Source organism: Diabrotica virgifera, chromosome 8, assembly GCF_917563875.1.
Source record: "Diabrotica virgifera virgifera chromosome 8, PGI_DIABVI_V3a".
Taxonomy (NCBI): domain Eukaryota; kingdom Metazoa; phylum Arthropoda; class Insecta; order Coleoptera; family Chrysomelidae; genus Diabrotica; species Diabrotica virgifera.
Genome location: NC_065450.1, coordinates 227,776,767 through 227,796,842, shown reverse-complemented (window position 1 = coordinate 227,796,842; position 20,076 = coordinate 227,776,767). Strand labels below are relative to the sequence as shown.

Below are 20,076 nucleotides of genomic sequence, written 5' to 3'. Positions count from 1 at the left end.
TAATTACTCAGTGATTTGACAACCGATTTTGAAAAAGTTTATATCGCTAGATAGGTGAATGACCTTTTTTTCAATTTACAAAAAATCATACTGGGTGTTCCATTAAAAAAAAGTCAACAGCGTTTTTTTCAAAAATCGGCCATTTTTATTTTCGTATTTAAAAGCGATATAAAAAATTCAATCCATTCAGACAAAACTTTTACTAAAATAAAACATTTCAGCAAAAACCGCATATTTCTTGAGCCGTTTAGAAGTTATAGGCAGTTAAAATGGGGGAAAATATAATTGGACACCCGGTATAATATATGTACGAATATAATCTGTACCATTTATAAGACTATACAAATCAAAGAAAATACCATTTTATAAATGCAATAAACACAATTTATTTTTTATTTTTTTTTTATTTAGCTAATGCTTCGACAACTAATGGCCATTGGCATGGTAGGTACGGTAATTTTGAACAGTTAGTTACCTAGTGTCTTGTGTAGTGTGTGTGTTAAGTAAGTGTTATGCCAAATTGAAAATAAAATGTAACAACCGTCAGATTTAATTAACTAAAATGTCACGTCACTAAAATGTATATTATCACGGACTTACCTTTTTTTCTATCATTTGTGACGCACTGAAAAATGCTCATGAAAAGAAGCATACTTACTTTTTAAGTAATATTGTAAAATGTACTAATTACATTCTCGTATGCAATTTGAATATGTAAATATGATAGTTGGTAGAACCTAGGATGCGATTAGGTGATGCTGAAAACATACTTCTGAGCAATATAGCACTTGCTTTGAATAATCTTAAAAGTATATTCTTCCCACATACTAAAAATATGTGCAGTAGTATATTCTAAGTATATAAATAGAAGGTTTATAGCACTCCCTTGGAATATTCTAAAAAGTATATTCTTGGTATATACTGAAAAGAAGTGCGGTAGTACATTCTAAGTATATAAATAGAACGTTTAAGTACTGTACTGTAGTATATACTCAGCATCTGCTCTGCACATTCGTAATGGTAATTAATTACGCATATTCTCAGCATATACTTTTTCTGAAAAGTATGTTCTATGAATCTACTAAGAACATGAAATTGTTATGTGGGTAAGTGCTGTTAGGTTTAGTACGAGAAAATAGATGAAAAAACACAGGTAAGAAAAAGACTATGTATGATCAAGAAGGTATAATATAATTTTATTATCAACTGGTACATTTTTCAGCTTATAGGTATAGTATATTTTAATTGAATACTCATATTGTTTACAGCTAGTAATAAATATCTGGTCACCCTTCAAAAGCCGTGGAAAATATCCTCAAAATAAAAAGAAAATTGTCTTTATCGGTAAGGTATAATCGATTATATCGATTATAATCGATATGATCGGTATAATCGTTATATATCGATTGCCGTTGAATTGTTTGTCGTCATAGTCTGGTGCTTGGTACATACATGTTATGTTCAACTTACTTCTAGTCTAAAGAACACTTAACCTACTGCAAAAACTTGAATTATAATAAGTTATTGTTAAAATCAAAGCATGCATTGACTAACGCTACTATAACTTTACAATGCCTTAAAAACTAGTAAAAAGCTTTAGGCTGTCAAGCCCAATCAAATATCAATGTCTCAGCGTTTGCTGTCAAGATGACAAGTGGACGACACCTTATTCCTTAAGATAGCGCCCACCAACCAGTGGACAGCCGGTCGAGGTAGTCTTCCTCTGGAGTTACGCTGTTTTCGGCGGAAGTGTCAATTGGTACATACGATTTTTTGAAAGTAATTTGCACAGCTTTTGAAATTTGACTTGTGACTAGGCTAAAGCTTAATGTCTGTTTAGAATTCTACCATGTATATAAAAACCTGTAATGGCCTCGATTGGGAGGCAAATGTACCGTCATTTAAAAAAGGTACTAAAGTATTTGGTAGGGCTTAAATATTACCCTGCTTCAGGCGCTACTGTAAAGTACAGGATGCTTTCCGAACCAACAAGCGGACGATGGTGGAGAATACTGTTCAAAAGGCATCCTCGTTCGAATTTTATAAAAATTAAAGCTTTTTCAGAAGCAGGGTACGACATTAAACGAGAAATCAATGAATCTTACCAAGTTTTGTAACATTCACTGATCGAAAAAAACAAATTTTATCATATATAAAAACATTCCGATAATGAATGAGTAGTTTAATATTATAATGCAACACATACAGAAATGTAGAGAAATAACAAATACACGTTTAAATTATCTCACTTATACTGATAAAAATAAAAATTTCGCAGTTTCTTAAAAGGTACTCATGATGGTAAAATTTAGATGCAGTTTGTTTGGAGTATCTTTTAAAAAAATAAGAAATTTTTGTTTCCGGTCCCTTTAACAATACTTTTCCCACTCACTACTAGATGGCGCTAGTTAAAATAAAGTTACAACAATGTCTTCTTATTTTACCAACCAAAATCATATATAACTATAATCTTATTATTAATTATTTTATTTTGACTAGATTCACTCATAGTGATATAACATAGAAATTAATGTTTGACATTTGTTAAGACAGTAGGACTATTCATCGCTGGATGACGTATGACAATGACGTATGACGTATATATTATTGTACGTCATATGTCGAGTGTACCTGAAAAATACCTGCGATGAATAGCTCTATTGAGCGCCATCTATCAATGAGCTGAAAAACTAAGAAATAGCTGGTAGTATTAACAGTTTAGGAGTATAAGCAATAACAGTGTTAATGTAAATTGTCATTTTGTCATAATGAACTAACTATTCGTCTTGTATTTCAAAAGGGATAAATAAGATACTTTTGCAATATCATACAATAAATATTTCTACAGCTATGATAGTAATAAAAGTACACAAACAAGCATTATTTAAAATATGTTATATTTTAGAGCGGAATCTTTACTTGTTTAGGTATAAAACGACCAAAAGAAAGGATTTTTGCTTGTTTCGTTGGGGGAGGAACAAAATCTTGAATAACTACCCTACAAATACACACATAGCATATATATAAGTGAGTATCTTAAAAGTAATAAAATTTTTAATAATTGCTGGGTTACAGCTGGGTCACCTTAGATTACACTTGCCAACAAAGCTAATATCAAGCTAGATACACTCAGTATATAATATATTTAATTTGTTGTTTGTTCCTCCCCAGCAAAGCTCCTGGGCGTATTGGATAGAAGATGAGGTGAGTAATCTATCCTCCACGAGGTTTTTGACCGGCTTATACGACTGGAAATAAAAATTCCACTCCTTAGACTACGTGTAATAAAAAATAGTTAAAAATTTCAAACTGGTTATAGTTAAACTACATAACAATGGCATTCTTGGAAAATCTTTTAGGGTTTTTGTTTTGGATGCACTGTCAGAATGGACTGCTACGCCGCTGGAGCATATTCTTCTAGGATTCGGATTCGGATCCGGATTCGAAACTAATAAAGGACTATCGGATTAAGCAACAAACTGTTAATGTTGGGCAAAATCATTATCAGAAAGGGGAAAATAATAACTAGGAAGCCGAAGATCAGCTGTTGATTCTACATGATGACGCACTTTCCTTTCTCCGCCCAAGGGTTATTCTTTTTGTCGGGGGCGTGGATGAGAGGGTCGTTCTTTTCGTTTTCTTCGACATACTCCCGCATTCTACAACAAAAAAAAACTATTAGTACTTTGCTATTATTTTATATACATGCTTAAAAATACTACAAATTATCTAAGAACTATTGTATCCAAAGAGTTAATTTGGAACGACCTCAAATAACTGTTCCAACTCGGCATAGTATAGAAAGTTCCGCCAACGAACAGCCGAAGTACGAGAAGTAGCCAGACCATGCGACGACCAGAGATGAGCGGATCATTCCCGATTTTTCTAGAAATAACCTATTTATGTACGTATACCGTATGGAGTATGGTGCAAATGAAAGGAATATATTCGTTACTTCGTTTTCCGGCGACTTTAAGGAAAAATTCCAAAACAGTTCGATTTTTATTCTTAAATTTTGATTTTTGGCATACATAGAAATCATATTAATGACATCATCCATCTGAGCGTGATGACGTAATCGATTATTTTTTAAATGAGAATAGGGGTCGTGTGCTAGCTCATTTAAAAGTTAATTCAGTAATATAAACATTAACATAATTGGTCAAAGTTTTCAACTTAATAAAATATAAAATAATATTAAATTAAAACTTTATTGGGACCATTTTCTGTTACTTAAAAGAATTATAAGCGACCCAGAATTTCAAAATTGGATCCCAGAACACCAATTTGGATTCCGACAAGCTCATTCTACAGTGCAATAATGCCATCGCATATCAAATGTAATTAATAGAGCCTTGGACAATAAATAATATAGCACAGCAGCCTTTCTGGACATCAGCCAGGCATTTGATAAGGTATGGCACCCAGGATTACTTTATAAAATCAAAAAATCTCTACCCAACAAATATTTTGACTTATTAAAATCATATCTAAATCAAAGAGAATTTGAAATTAAAGTGGACGATAAACTATCAAACCGTAACCAAATTCAGACAGGAGTCCCACAATAAGGTAGTATACTGGGTCCACTTCTTTATGTAGGTACTGTACACATCTGATTTACCAACCTCTCTATAAACCACCATTGGAACTTTTGCTGATGACACAGCAATATTTGCAACTGAAGAGGATCTAACAGCTGCAGTATTAAAACTTCAGGAACACCTAGATCAAATCGGACAGTGTTTAAAGAAATGGAAGATAAAAGCTAATGAAACTAAGTCAACACATATAACTTTCACACTGAGGAAAGTCCAATGCCCAAATATTAGCCTTAATCAAATCAACATAGCCCAACAGAATATCATCAAATACCTGGGGCTTCATCTGGATTTAAATTAAACTGGAAACAACACATTTGGCTTATAGGTCGAAAATCTCGACTCTCAATTGAGATCAAACTGCTCATTTATAAAGCAGTCATCAGACCTATATGGACGTACGGAATCGAACTATGGAGTTGTGCCAGCAAATCAAATACAAAAATAATCCAAAGAACCAATCAAAAATTCTGCGCACCATCGCAAATTCCCCGTGGTACATTTCCAACCAAACACTTCATAGAGACTAGTGATGTTGAAAAAGTAACTATTCGTTACAAAGTACTCGTTACTTACGAATACCGAAAGTAACGATTACTATACAGGGAGGTAAATCGTTACTTTGATCACTTTGATTTCTATGATTACTTCTTTACTTCTTTACTTCGTACCAATCGTATATCGGTATTCCACGAGTGTTCGGTATCAGGTACAGTTAACTAAAATTTTATCTATGAAGGGCGAAGGCTATGAAGAGTTTTACAGGATTACAGGGCGCTGAGAAGTAGCTGAAACAGAGGGAGGTATATCATTAAACAAAGCATGCATCCAGAAACAGATGTCTATACGATTTGTCGAGGTAGATAATTCACAGAATTTTACAGATGTTAGTTCTTTTGAAAATAAAAATGCAAAACATTATATTTTAATAATAAATACACACTATTCTTATCAGGCCTAGAAAAAAATTGCTTAGATTGACTGGAAAATATGTAGAAATGATAATATTTCTAGACTATGATCATCAACGTTAATTTTACATGTAGATATGGCATTGTTTTTATTAGACCAGAGGGCATTTAACACTAAAAACACATAAATAAATCTATTTCTAAATATAGTAGGTACATAGAGACTTGCAACTTTTTGCATTGAATTTAGGACTAGGATGACGTCTGGAAAAAAATCTACAATAAAAAAATAGGTGGAAATGCATTATTACTTTTTAAAGTGTATAAAACGCATTGGAAAATGCATAAACATGTTAAAATCAGTATATTAAGGCCAGATTTTCTTATTTCGGGGTATTTGGGGTTACTGAACACGAATTTGCAATCAGAACCGACCTCCGAAGCACCTGGGTGCCCAGGGTTACTGATAAGGTACGTCATCTATAATTTCGAGGGTTTGTTTTTGGCACTTAATTTATGCAAACAGATTACTCGAGATTACTGATATTGTGGAGCAGCAATGACAGAACAATTACATATAATTTAATTTCTATCCATTAAATAGATCGGCGAAGGTCGTTATATCGGATCTTATACTTATACGAAATACTGAGAAATGCGATTCTCGATATGATTACCGGTACTCAAATACAAGAGTAATCATAGTAATTAAAAAATTAACGAGAGATATATAAATCAATTATATTACAATTTACGACAAACACAAGTTCATTTTCCAATTAGTATAGAATATCTACTAAGCTGTCATAAAATGGAAATATTTCAATTACTCATAAACTACTTGAAAGAAACAAATATAATCATTTAAGTGAAATACGTATAAATATAACAAAACTAATAAATTGAGGTAAAAATAAAATAAAAATCTGTGGCTAACGGACTCGCATCCAAGCCATTTTTTCACACACACACACACATAGTAATTAAAGTATCCTACTAATACTAATACAAAATATGTACTGAGAAATGCTATTCTCGATATGATTACCGGTACTCAAATACAAAAGTAACAAAAGTAATCAAAGTAACGAATACTTTAAATGATTACTTTATACAGAGGTAACGATTTGTAATGAACTCTCGAAAGTAACTATAATCAACATCACTAATAGAGACCTAAACATCCCGTTAGTCAGCACAGTGATTCAAGATGGAGCCAACAGACACCATGAGAAATTGAAAGGCCAATCCAACCAATTAATATTACCACTACTGCAGCCACTAAACAACAGAAGATTGCGAAGATTATGGCCCATAGATCTTCGCTGAAACTGAGGTGAAACTGCTGGGTGATGTACCTCATAACGCCATATTAGGCTACAATATTATAGTATATAATATTGTACCTGTAAAGTTATTGTGCTTGTTATCAAAGTAACTTTAGTTCAGAGAAATATGGAAAAAAATATCCTGTTGGTGACACAAACCCCTCCAGGCCGAAACCAAATTTCTTGAGTAGTATGGACATCTATATTAATAACCTATATGTTTCCTGCATCCGATTTTGATGATATACATAGTTATAAACAAATGAGGATCAAAAAACGGTAAATTTTCGCTTTTTCGTCTATTACCAAAATGTTAAGCATTTTAAACAAATTTGAGAGTAAGAAACTCATAAATTGTATAAAAAACTTCAATATGGCGTTCGCTGAATATGTCTATCCTTATTGGTTGCTTAGAAAATTGCAAAATAAGTCATAAATTTTGAGTTTTTATAAATTTTCATAACTTATGTAAAAATTAACTTAGAACCTGCTTATTACACGGAATTCTGAGACTTCTGGTGCTTAAATCATACCCTAAATTTTAAATCAATTGGTAAAAGAGTTTAAAAGTTATTTAATTTGTTTATCCCAAATTCATTTTTTTTGCAACACTGTAAGTCAGAAAATGATGAAGTTACAGTAATACTTTGGATAGTTTATGAAAGAAGAAGATTTACACTATTAATTTAATAAAAAAAATGACAAACAATAATTCTAAATATTGCAAAATTATTTTGTAAGAACATGTGAATTAAATAAAAAAATATGAAAAAAATTTTTTAAGAAACGCTTTTCTTTATTTACGAGTGACTAAAATTAAAAATATTATAAAAAATCAACTAAAAAGCAAAAAATAAAAAAAATGAAAAAATCTAACACATTCGTTAAAGAAAAGTGTGGGGAGCGTCTTCATCGAATAAACGGTTTTCGCCCAACGCTTTTCTTTAACGAATGTGTTAGATTTTTTCAATTTTTTTTATTTTTTGCTTTTTAGTTGATTTTTTATAATATTTTTAATTTTGGTCACTCGTAACTAAAGAAAAGCGTTTCTTAAAAAAATTTTTTTCATATTTTTTTAATTTTTACTTTTTAGTCTTACACCTTTCAAATATTAAATGTTTATTAAAATATGTATCTATATAAATAAAAATGAATGTTTGTATGTATGTATGTATGTTCCGTATAGACTCGCAAACTATGCATTTGATCGTATGATGACCTTAATCAAATTGTTGTGCATAAACCCGGGATGGTTTCTGAAGTGGTACGGTCTACCTAAGTGAAAAGGGGGCTTGCCCCCCCGAAATTTTTTAAAATTTTTTTGGCCAAATTTTTTTTTCTTAATTTTATACGATGTAGAACCAAAATATACATACAATCCTAAATTTTCACTTTTTTATCTTCAACCGTTATTTTTTAATAGCCATTTAAATATTTAACATCTATATATATAAAATTCTCTTTCTCAGTGTTTGTTGCCATACTCCTCCGAAACTACTTGACCGATTTTTATGAAATTTGGCAGTTGGACTCCCTTCGCTATCCAACGGTATATAAATCGTCTCTCTAGCTCAATTAGTTTCCGAGATAACAAAACGAACCCGTAGGACAACACGAGAGACGACATTAAGCACACGAGAAGAACGAGCGAAAATTGTACTAACATCCGTGAAATTATGAAGTTTTTAATTTTTTTTTACTATTTTTAATGTACAAAAAATATTTCAAAATTTTGCCGAAGGACCATGTCTCTGGTATAATAATCAAAATTTTGACAGATGCTTTTGATGGAGGCGCATCTCTGGACAATAATCAAAATTTTGGCGAAGGTGTGTATCTCTGCTACAATAATAATTTTTTCCCCAAAAAACTAGCGCAAGAACACTTCGCTCTTTGTCTCAACAGGTCCGTCCGTCAGTTTACTCTTTTTAATGCTTTTAAAATTTTACCAAAATACAGAAGCATAAAATCAAAGGATATTGTTGATCAAAAAATTTTTCTATAAAATATTTTGTAGAACACCTACATTTTTTAGAGTTTATACAATTATTACAGAGAAAAGCAACTGCCAAAAGGCCACATTTACTCAAAGTCAATTGCTCGAATAACAAAGAAAATTGTATATCTAAAATATTTATTCACAATAGTACAAAATATAGACATAGGAAAGATAGTATAATAGAACAAATTATATGATATTCCACGTATATAATCGTATATTAATTTATGCTGAAAACATCTTTATTATAAATCTTAAATATGTTTGAGCTTTGGAAATATAAGAAAAATAACGGCAGAAATTTATTTCCGCTCTAGAACAAGAACAAAGTTTAAATGAACTAAAAATTGAACAGTGTGGTCCTTCTCAGAGGCATTTTTCAGTATGTCACAAGTGACCGCAAAAAAGGTAAGTCCGTGGTAATACACATTTATAACATTTATTATAATCTGACATTTAAGTTAATTGTGACAGTTGTCAGAATCGTAATCAGCCAAATATGAAAAGGGTATTGCAGTTTAACCCTTTAATTTGCAATTTGGTATAAAAACAAATCAATTGTGTTTATTGCATTTATAAAATGGTATTTTCTTTGATTTGTATAGTCTTATAAATTGTACAGATTATAGTCGTATATATAATTCGTAAATCATTTTTTGTTCGATTATAGCGCCATCTATCAACAATTAGAATAAATGTTATAATAAACTGTGATCACGGACGTACCATTTTTTCTGTCACTTCCAACTTAATGCGTTAGAAAGAAATCGAAAAGCTGTGATGCACTGAAAGATGCCTCTAAGAACGAGTATCCATAAGTGGCAAACAACCTCAAAATGGTCATAGAAGATATAGAGATAGTGTTGATAGGTTATTGCGTTTAATAAACAATTACATATTATGAACCACAAATTAATATCTGTGATTATATACGTGGAATATCACATAATTTGTCCTATTAAATGTACATCTCTTATATACCTACAAATTTTGCATTATTGTGGATAAATATTTGGACATATAATTTTCTTTTTTATTCGAGCAATTTGTATTTCGATCAATTTTTATATCGAGCAGTTGATTTTGAGTTATTGATCTCTAGCAATTGCGTTCGACCAATTGATCTAGAATTAAAATTATGACACATTATCTAATTATGACACATTATCTAAGGTGCAACGAAGTTCACCTGGTCAGCTAGTAAAACATAAATATGATGTACAAACATGAAAAGTAGTCGGAATCGGCAAAAAATTTGAAACTTTATTGTTTATCTATGAAGCATAACGTAAAAAATTAACGTAGAAAGTGAAATTATGTATAGTTCATATAATTAGCTACAATCTGTAAAAGTTTCAAGTTTCTTCATTGTACAAAAACATTTTCCGTTTCCGGAATTTAAGCATTTTCCGTTAAAATCGTTTTTTATTTTAACAATTAATAAACATAAATGTTTTTATTGACTATTCGTATATTGTTCCCGCGAATGCATATGTCTGCAAATGTTTATTTACTTGCATTGAAGAAAAGTTAACCGTCCAAAACGTATAAAGTTGCAGTTAAATTAACGTCCAAAGATTTGACCCAAATGATTAAACTAAAGAAAAGCATTTAATTAATACGCCAAAACGAGTTTTAATGTTAATTGTAGCACAAAACGTCTCTATCGGTTGTTTTTCTAAGACTACGATAAAAATACGAATTTTTTGAATTAGAATTTTGGTTGAAGTTTTGTTTCGTATCGTATTGAAATTTGACACGAATAAACGCCGATTTATGTATAAACAAATATACATATGAGCGTTCAAAATTTTAAATCTTATTGTTTATTTATGAAATATAACGTAAACAATTAACGTAAAAAGTGAAATTATGTATAGATCATATCATTAGCTACAATCAGTAAAAGTTTCAAGTTTCTACATTGTAAAAAACAAGAGAATTTAAGCATTTTCGATTAAAATCGTTTTTTTTTATATGTAAACAATAAATAAATATAAAAAAATATTTTTTATTGGCTATTCGTGTATTGTTCCCGCGAATACATATGTCTGCACATTTTCATTCATTTGCATTGAAGAAAAGGCAGTCAAATTAACGTCTAGAGATTTGATGCAAACTATTGAACTAAAGAAAAGCGTTTAAAAAAGGGGGCTAACTTCGTCCCTAATTGTCCTAGGGCAATTGTTTTTCTTTCTAAATGTGTATAAAAATTCAGTCTTTTTAAATATTATGAAAAAATAATTTTTTCTACGGGTAACGGTTAAAAAGTTATTCTAATTGTTTATAAGTAAGCAAAAAATCGACATGCTTTTGTAAAATAATTTTACACCGTTTAAAATTACTTTTTGTTATTTTTTTTATTAAGTTAATAGTATAAATGTTCTTCTTTCATAAACTGTCCCAAGTACTACTGTAACCTCATAATTTTCTGACTTACAGTGTTGCAAAAAAAATTATAAACAAATTAAATAACTTTTAAACTATTTTACCAATTGCTTTGAAATTTAGGGTATGATTTAAGCACCAGAAGTTTCAGCATTCCGTGTAATAAGAAGGTTCTAAGTTAATTTTTACATAAGTTATGAATATTTATACAAACTCAAAATGTATTACTTATTTTGCAATTTTCTAAGCAACAAATAAGGATAGATATATCCAGCGAACGCTATATTGGAGTTTTTTTATAGGATGTATGAGTTTCTTACTCTAAAATTTGTTTAAAATGCTTAACATTTTGGTAATAGACGAAAAAGCTAAAATTTACCGTTTTTTGATCCTCATTTGTTTAGAACTATGTATATCATCAAAATCGGATGCAGGAAACATATAGATTATTAATATAGATGTCCATACTAATACTACTCAAAAAATTTGGTTTCAGCCTGGAGGGGGATGTGTCACGAGAAAAATCTTATTTCTCTGGACTACTTATAGAATGTGTAATTCTGATTGTTAATAAATGTTTATATAAAAAAAACTTCATAAACTATAATATTTAATTAAAAACCTCGAGGTTACACCTCGGTGGCTTCTAAAAATGCAAGCCAAGCGGATGCTTGGTCCTAGCTCCACGGATAGGCGCATTAAGAAGAAGAAGAATTAGATGGTTTACGTCCCATATATATTGAAAAGAATCTCAAAACATTCAGACAAAATATTTTGCACACATATAACTCGGTATACACAACCCTATCTATAAAACTAATGGCCTATATTGTGTCTTTAATGTTATTTTCCCCACGGAAAACATGTTCATGTCGTCCTAGTTACGTACAATTTCCACCAACCCCGATTTTCAACGTCTCGCCCCGCTTTTCCCTGCAATTTTAATCTCCCTAATGCAGTATAATGTTTCTTTGACGTCTCGGCTGGGATGTGGTTCGAGTTTCAATAGCCATAGCCAGAACATATCCCTCCTATGGCTATGGCTATATATCAAATAGACAGGACTGGACTTCGCTGATTCGATTCAATCGGAGTGTTGTGATTGACGAAGTCGAACTTTAAAGGCAGAGGATGAAAAATGTGGAAAACTTGAAGTGAATGAAACTCTTCTTTGCTGATAGTTTAAGCTTTTGGATTTATATCAATCAAAGTTCGTTATAAATATTAGAAAAAGACATTATTTTCTTAGAAATGGTGTGTGGAAAATTAAAACAACTTTACTTAACATTAACATGTACTTAACATAAAAAATAATTTTTCTAGATATTGGTTAGAAGCGTCATTTATGTAGGTATCTAGGCCTGGGTACTGAAGCGTTTTTCAACAGATAATACATATATTATCAGGGGCGGATCCAGAAAATCGATTAGGGGGGGGGGCACATAGGGTACAAACTCAAGGAGTCTGGAATGAACCCCGATAAAATCTATTCTATCTAGTGTATTTTTGATCCGTCTGGGGGGGGGGGGCACGTGCCCCACCCCTGGATCCGCTACTGTATATTATAAGAACAAATTGTAACTATTTCCTGCGTAGCATCTAGCGGCCGTTTTTATTTATAAAGAATTTAGTTTAGTGTCAAAAAACCGCCTTTTTTCCTGTTTTTTTTTTCAAATCAATGGAAAACAGTGAAACTTATGGTTTTTTAGTACAAAAATCTTTGAGAGCATGGAAAAATATTTAAAATGGCATATTATAAAGGTTGGTATACTCATTTATTGTTAATATAATTGCTAGGTCTGGATCCCGCGTATGAAAAAGAAGTTGATTAATAGCAAGCTGAAAATTTGTTAATACCTTAAGGGTGTCTAGTCGAATAAACTTTGATATATGGGAACACTGGAACAGGGGCAGTTTTATTTGTGGAACAGGTTAAAAATTTGGAACGGTCAGACCACGAAAACGACACATTTATTTTGTCCGACATAATAGACTTAAACTCTCCGAACAGAGATTAAACTCTCATGCAAAAATCAGACTGCTATTTATCACCTGTCATAATTCCTGTCATTTGACATATTCTACATGTTCCACTCATTAGAACTCCCATTTGGTAATAAATACCAGTCTGATTTTTGAAAGACAGTTTAGTCTCTGTTCGGAGAATTTAAGTCTGTTCTGTCGAACAAAATACATGTGCTGTTTTCGTGGTCTGACCGTTCCAAATTTTTAACCTCTTCCAGAATTAAAACTTCCCCTGTTCCAGTGTTCCCATATATCAAATCTAAATTGCAAAAAAATTAATTTCGCAATAACTATTGTACAAATTAGTGTACAGCTTTGAAATTATTGCCAAATGAGGGTTCTTTGGTGCTTAATATGTGACAAAAATTTTAAAGTGATTCATTCAATTGCTTAAATTTCATTAAAATTGTTTATACCAGAGAGCTTTTTCTGCAGTAGGTAACATGTCAGAAAAAAAAAGATGTTATAACCATTCTACAGGTGTCAAATAAAAGAGCATGAGCTAAACTTTCTCAAATTGGTTTAAAAAAGTGAATAAAAATGCATTTATTAGTAATAAATAATTATGCAAAATTATCGTCAATTTTTCCTTATAAACTTTTTGAATAACTTTCTTGATATTATTCGTATAAAAATTTTTTTACATATTTTTACACGAATTAAAAAAATGTTTTGTTAAACAATTAATTACAAGATTCAAATTACTGCCACTCCAAGCAAATTTATAGAGTAAAAGTCGCAGTTTTATTGAAATTTTTCTTTTTTTTTTTATAAACAAATTATATATATTTATTACAATTTTTTATTAATTAATATATGAATAACATTACTTGGTATTTGTGCACCTAAAACACGGTAAAAAAATAGATTTTTTTGACTTTTTTTTTTGTTTAAACAAATTAAATTGTTTATTAAATAATTTATGAATCAACTAACTCCATACTTGTAAAGTACGCTAAAAGTACATACAAATTAAAAAAACATTAAAATCTATTGGTTGGTTCCCAAGATACAAAAAACTGTAGGGTTTTGAAGTTGATATTTCAATTTGGGGTCGCACGGATTTTATGCTTCTTCGTCGGTTGCAAGCGGGCCGCGTTTGTACTTCATTTTTGAAGCTTTAATGACGACTCCCTTGAAACAGGGCCGGATTTAAGGGGGGGCAGGCTGGGCAGCTGCCCGGGGCCCCCACATTCCGGGGGCCCCCACAAAGCCCCAAACTTAATAAAATCAGCACATTATTCATATAGAATAGTTTTTGTCAATAAATTAACTTTGATATTTCGTTACATGGAAGGTTTCACTCATGTTGAAAAGTTTGTCATATTTTGCCAAATCACGGTCATAAAGTAGAAGATAATACCTATTTATTTCTCTAATGACATTCTTGCAAGAAGATGGTGTGATTTGAAAAACTGCAGGAGATAGTCCTAGGACAGCGTGTCAGTTATGAGTGAAAAATAAAATGGTGTTCAGGCTAAAATTAGATAACATAATAATTTGGTCTTCTGGTTGTGGATTCCATGTGCTGCCCACTCTCTAAATTTAGTTGCAAAAGCTGAAGCTGAATGTTCTTTGATTTCTTGGAAGGACTATATGAACGATATGTATTTTTCACTTCCTCTACATAGAGATACAACTTGTTAATCTAATGTTTAAAAGCTGCGTTTTTAAGCGAGAGCAACGCCGACCGTAGCAGAAATATTATGGTTCCTAAAAGAGTAAATACTACTAGATGGTCATCTAGAAGTGACGCCACAAAAGCACTAGTTAAAGGTTATAATCAGGTTAAAGGAGCATTATCCAAAATTTCAGAAGATGATAGGCAACAATTTGAAACTCGTAGCGACGCAAATGGTTTGTATTATAATCGAATGTGTTTACTGGAAACAGGAATATTTGCAATATTTTGGAATGAAATCTTTTTAGAGAGGACAACAGCACAAGTCGAATTCTCCAAGATCCAATTATTGACCTTAACTCTGGAGTGGCAGCACTTAGATCACTTAAAGAATTTATATTCTTTTAAGGAATATTTCAGAGACTAAAATGACAACATCTGAGAAATTTAGGGCACAATAATTTTATCGCTATTATAGATCACTTCATTTCCTCTTTAAGTCAGAAGTTTTTGCATATGAATCCATTCATTCCAATTTTAAATTTTTACATTATTTGGAAAATTTAACTCCCAATGAAATTGAAGCTCACTTACTGAAGTTTAGCTACATTTAGAGTTTATAGCAATGATTTAGATGAGAACCTAGGTGTTGAACTGGTACAATTTGTAGAATTTTTCAATTCATTTCGGAAATCAGCTCATCAAATATAAAGTAAAGACCTTCAAAAATGTATCGACTGCTAAAAGAAAAGAATGTGAATGAGGCGTTTCCAAACATTGTGGTGACACTTCGATTATATATTTAGTTCTGATGCTAATTAATTGCAGTGGAGAGAGATCATTCTCAAAATTTAAGTTAATTAAAAATCAACTTCGGTCTATGAAGGGCCAAGAGCATTTAAAATGTCTTAAAGCAACTATGACCGACTTAACTATAACCGACAAGGAATTTTCAATTAAAAAATTTCGATACATTTTAGTACCTATGTTTTTTTTTTAATATTCTACTGTAACAAGATACAGCTCTTGTATCTTTTATTACATATTTAAAAATATATATTTCTGAAAGGGAAAACCCTGTAGTTGGAGGTAGGGCCCCCCACCAATTCTGCCCAGGGGCTCCCACTGCCTTAAATCCGGCTCTGCCTTGAAATGCAAATGACTCAATATTTTTTTATGAATACTTCATGTCATTGAAAGCGAAAAGGCGCTATTTTTGATCCTTAATTATTATAAACAAATTAGCCGTGAATTAAAAAAAATGTTGCTAACTTTGGCCCTAATTGATCCAGGCTAACTTTTTTTACTTTGAAATTCGTGTAAAAATGCCTGATTTTAGAATATGTAAATTTTTTTTTGTACGCACAATAACAATAAAGTTATTCAAAAAGTTTATAAGGAAAAGTTGATGATACTTTTACATAATTATTTATTACTAATAAATGCATCTTATATTCACTTTTTTTAAACCAATTTGAAAGTTTAGCTCATACTCTTTCATTTGACACCTGTAAAATGGTTTTAGTACCATTTTTTCTGATTTATGTTATTGCAAAAATACAGCTCTCTGCGATAAACAATTTGAATAAAAAAAAAATAAAATAAAAATTTTATTTTTAATTCAGTTGCAATGCGAAGGTAAAACAATCCTACTTTTCAATTAGAATACGGAGCGCAGTCCAGTCCCTTGAATCGCGATTTTCGGCTCTTATTGGAGCCTCATCGGAAAGAACGTAGGCTTGTTCTCCATGATTGAAAAGTAGGATTGTTTTGCCTTCGCATTGCAACTGAATTAAAAATAAAATTTTTATTTTATTTTTATATTGGTCTTTACTCCTTCGAGTAACTAGGTCCATTTTCTGTTGGAATTTACCAGCTGAACAGACGGGGTCGTGAATTGTAAGTTTTTTGAATTCCCTCTTGTCTTCTTCGCTTCAGCATCCATTTGGCTTGCAAATTTTAGAAGCCTTGGAGGTGTTACCAAGGAAATGGACCAATAAGTTTTCGATTTAAAAATCTTTTAGTATTATTTTAATATTTTCTAAATATTATTAATAATGCTATTAGGAGCGAAAACTTCATCTTTTAATTTAAATAAAATTTAAAAAACTGAATAAATCGCTTTGAAATTTTTGTCACATATTAAGCACCAAAGAACCCTCATTTGAGAAAAATTTCAAAGCTGTACACTAATTTTTACAATAGTTATTGCAAAATTAATTTGTTTGCAATTATATTAACAATAAATTAGTTTATCAATTTTTATAATACGTCATTTTAAAGTTTTTTTCAAGCTCTCGAAGATTTCTGTACTAGAAAACCATAAGTTTCATTGTTTTCCATTGATTTGAAGAAAAAAAAGGAAAAAATGCCGTTTTTGCCACTAAATTGTTTGTAAATAAAAATGGCCGCCAGATCCTACGCAGGAAATAGTTACAATTTGTTCTTATATTACCTTGGACTAATCTTTTAGAAATACAAACTTCTTGCATATGTAGTATAATATAATATACATTGGTTTGTTATGAAAATCGTTATAAAACTTTCTTTTGAAAATCTTGATCAAAACACCCATTCAATTTTCCAATTTCATAGCACTTCCCGCTATTCTAACGTCCCTACAGAATAATATTTCTATACCCAAATATCTTGACCCGCTTATTTCCCCTTGGAAAATCTCAAGAGGCTCCGCTTTCCAATTCTGATCTGCCTAGGGAACAAATATATAAACGGCAACGAACGGCTGACATTATTTCCCATCCTGTTAACGACAATTATGTGGAACAAATGAAAATCGCGGAAAATCCTCGCGAGTTTCCACGGACGAGTACACTGTAAATGGTGCATTCAAATGCATAATATGAGTGATGATATGATATTGAGTGCACTTTATATAAATAGCAACATGCCCACTAGTTTATATTAAGCGTATAAGATGTGGTTTAGTCAGAATAACTCTGAATAGCCCACGAAATCATGTAATATGGAAAGGATTTATCATCGGATGAATTTGAAGTGAACAGAGGTCTTAGACAAAGAGATCCGTTATCCACGGTGATTTTTAACGTAGTATTGGAAACAATAATCATAAATAGCCGAGTTAAAACGACCGGGGCCACCTACAACAATGAACATCAATGTCGGGCCTTTGCTGATGATCTCACTATTCTAACGAAAACAGAAGAATTAAAAAATGTTATATAAAAAGATTGGAAAGAAAGGTGAAAGTTGGCAATTCGTCCACAGAGAGCATTGACATCAGAAAAGGTGTGCGACAGGGATGTGTTCTCTCGCCTCTTCTTTTTAATATGTACTCCGAACAAATTTTTAAAAAAGCACTGGATGAAGCAAACGAAGGCATACAAATCAATGGAGAATTGCCAAATAATATCCAATATGCGGAAGATTCAGTCGTACTTGCCAATAGTATCGATGAACTTCAGCATCTTATGGACAAGATACAAAGAGCTAGTGAAGAAAGAGGACTTAATTTCAACATAAATAAAACAAAATGGATGCTGGTCAGCAAAATTCAAAAGCATGCCAAACAATTGAAAATAAAAAATCAATCAATTCAGGAACAGGAATTCTTGGAACAGTAGTTAACTCAAAATGGGATCAAACGACAGAAATACGATCTAGAATTGAAAAGGCCAGAGCAACACCCATTGCGACATATCTCTCCCACTAAAAATACCGTTGTTAAAATGCTATGTATTTCCAATCTTACTGTATGACGCAGCCGTAGGCTGGAGGCATTCGAAATGTGGGTGTACCGACGTATCCTCAAAATATCCTGGACGACTCACACCACCAACGTAGAGGTATTGCGCCGAATGGGAAAACAAAAAGAAATCTCTTTCACAATTAAGAAACGGAAACTTGAATACCTCGGTCATATTATGAGATATGATAAATACAGGGTGTAACGAAAATACAGGTCATAAATTTAATCACATATTCTGGGACCAAAAATAGTTCGATTGAACCTAACTTACCTTTGTACAAATTTGCACATAAAAAAAGTTACAGCCCTTTGAAGTTACAAAATGAAAATCGATTTTTTCGAATATATCGAAAACTGTTAGAGATTTTTTATTGAAAATGGACATGGGGCATTTTTATGGCATTAGTATCTTAAGAAAAAATTATAGTGAAATTTAGACACCCCATAAAAACTTTATGGGGGTTTTGTTCCTTTAATCCCCCCCCAAACTTTTGTGTACGTTCCAATTTAATTATTATTGTAGTACCATTAGTTAAACACACTGTTTTAAAAACTTTTTTGCCTCTTAGTACTTTTTCGAAAAGTCAGTTTTTATCGAGATATTTTGAATATTTGTCAAATCCACCACATATTTGTATATGGTTAAGTACGATTATGGAGACTTAGTAATAATAGGAAAATTAATTTATGATTTACATTTTTAGGTATATTTTGAACCATATTAAAAAAGAAGCCACATCTCGATAAAAGGTGGCTTGTCGAAAAAATACAAAGAAGCAAAAAAGTTTTAAAAACACTGTGTTTAACTAATGGTATCGCAGTAATAGTTTAATTGGAACGGACACAACCATTTGGGGGATTTAAAGGAACAACACCCCCATAAAATCTTTATGTAAACATATTAAAAAAGTGGCTGCAACTCGATAAAAACTGCCCTATCGAAATAATACCAAGAGCCAAAAAAGTTTTAAAAATATTGAATTTAACTAATGGTATCACAATAATAATTTAATTGGAACGTACACAAAAGTTTGGGGGTTTTAAGGGAACAAAACCCCTTTAAAATTTTTATGGGGTGCACAAATTTTACTATAATTTTTCTTTAAGATACTCCTGCCATAAGAATGCCAAATGTCTATTTTCAATAAAAAATCTCGAGTTTTTGATATATTCGAAAAAATCGATTTTCATTTTGTAACTTCAAAGGGCTGTAACTTTTTTATGTGCATATTTGTACTAAGGTAAGTTAGGTTTGTTCGAACTATTTTTGGTCCCAGAATACGTGGTTTAATTTATGACCTGTATTTTTGTTACACCCTGTGTATACGCACATAAATAAATATATACGAATAATAAATATATACGATATAAATATATACGAATCAGCGGGAAACGACAAAATTACTGGTACTTGAAAGAAAGATACTGCCTATGGGCCTTGCAGAGAAGAGACAACAGGAAAATGGAGAAGAAGAC

At 31.4% G+C, this 20,076-nt stretch overlaps 1 protein-coding gene across 4 annotated transcripts in view; it reads right to left on the bottom strand.

Annotated features, from left to right (window-relative positions):
- Window positions 1-1,170: 1,170 nt before the first annotated feature.
- LOC114331808 (guanine nucleotide-binding protein subunit gamma-e) overlaps window positions 1,171-20,076 on the bottom strand; it is a 53,002-nt gene continuing 34,096 nt past the window's right edge. For all 4 annotated transcript variants that reach the window (XM_050659752.1, XM_050659753.1, XM_050659750.1 and 1 more), the window contains exon 3: window positions 1,171-3,659. In XM_050659752.1, coding sequence (XP_050515709.1) covers window positions 3,554-3,659 — 106 coding nt within the window. In that variant the 3' untranslated portion in view covers window positions 1,171-3,553. The remainder of the gene's footprint in view (window positions 3,660-20,076) is intronic.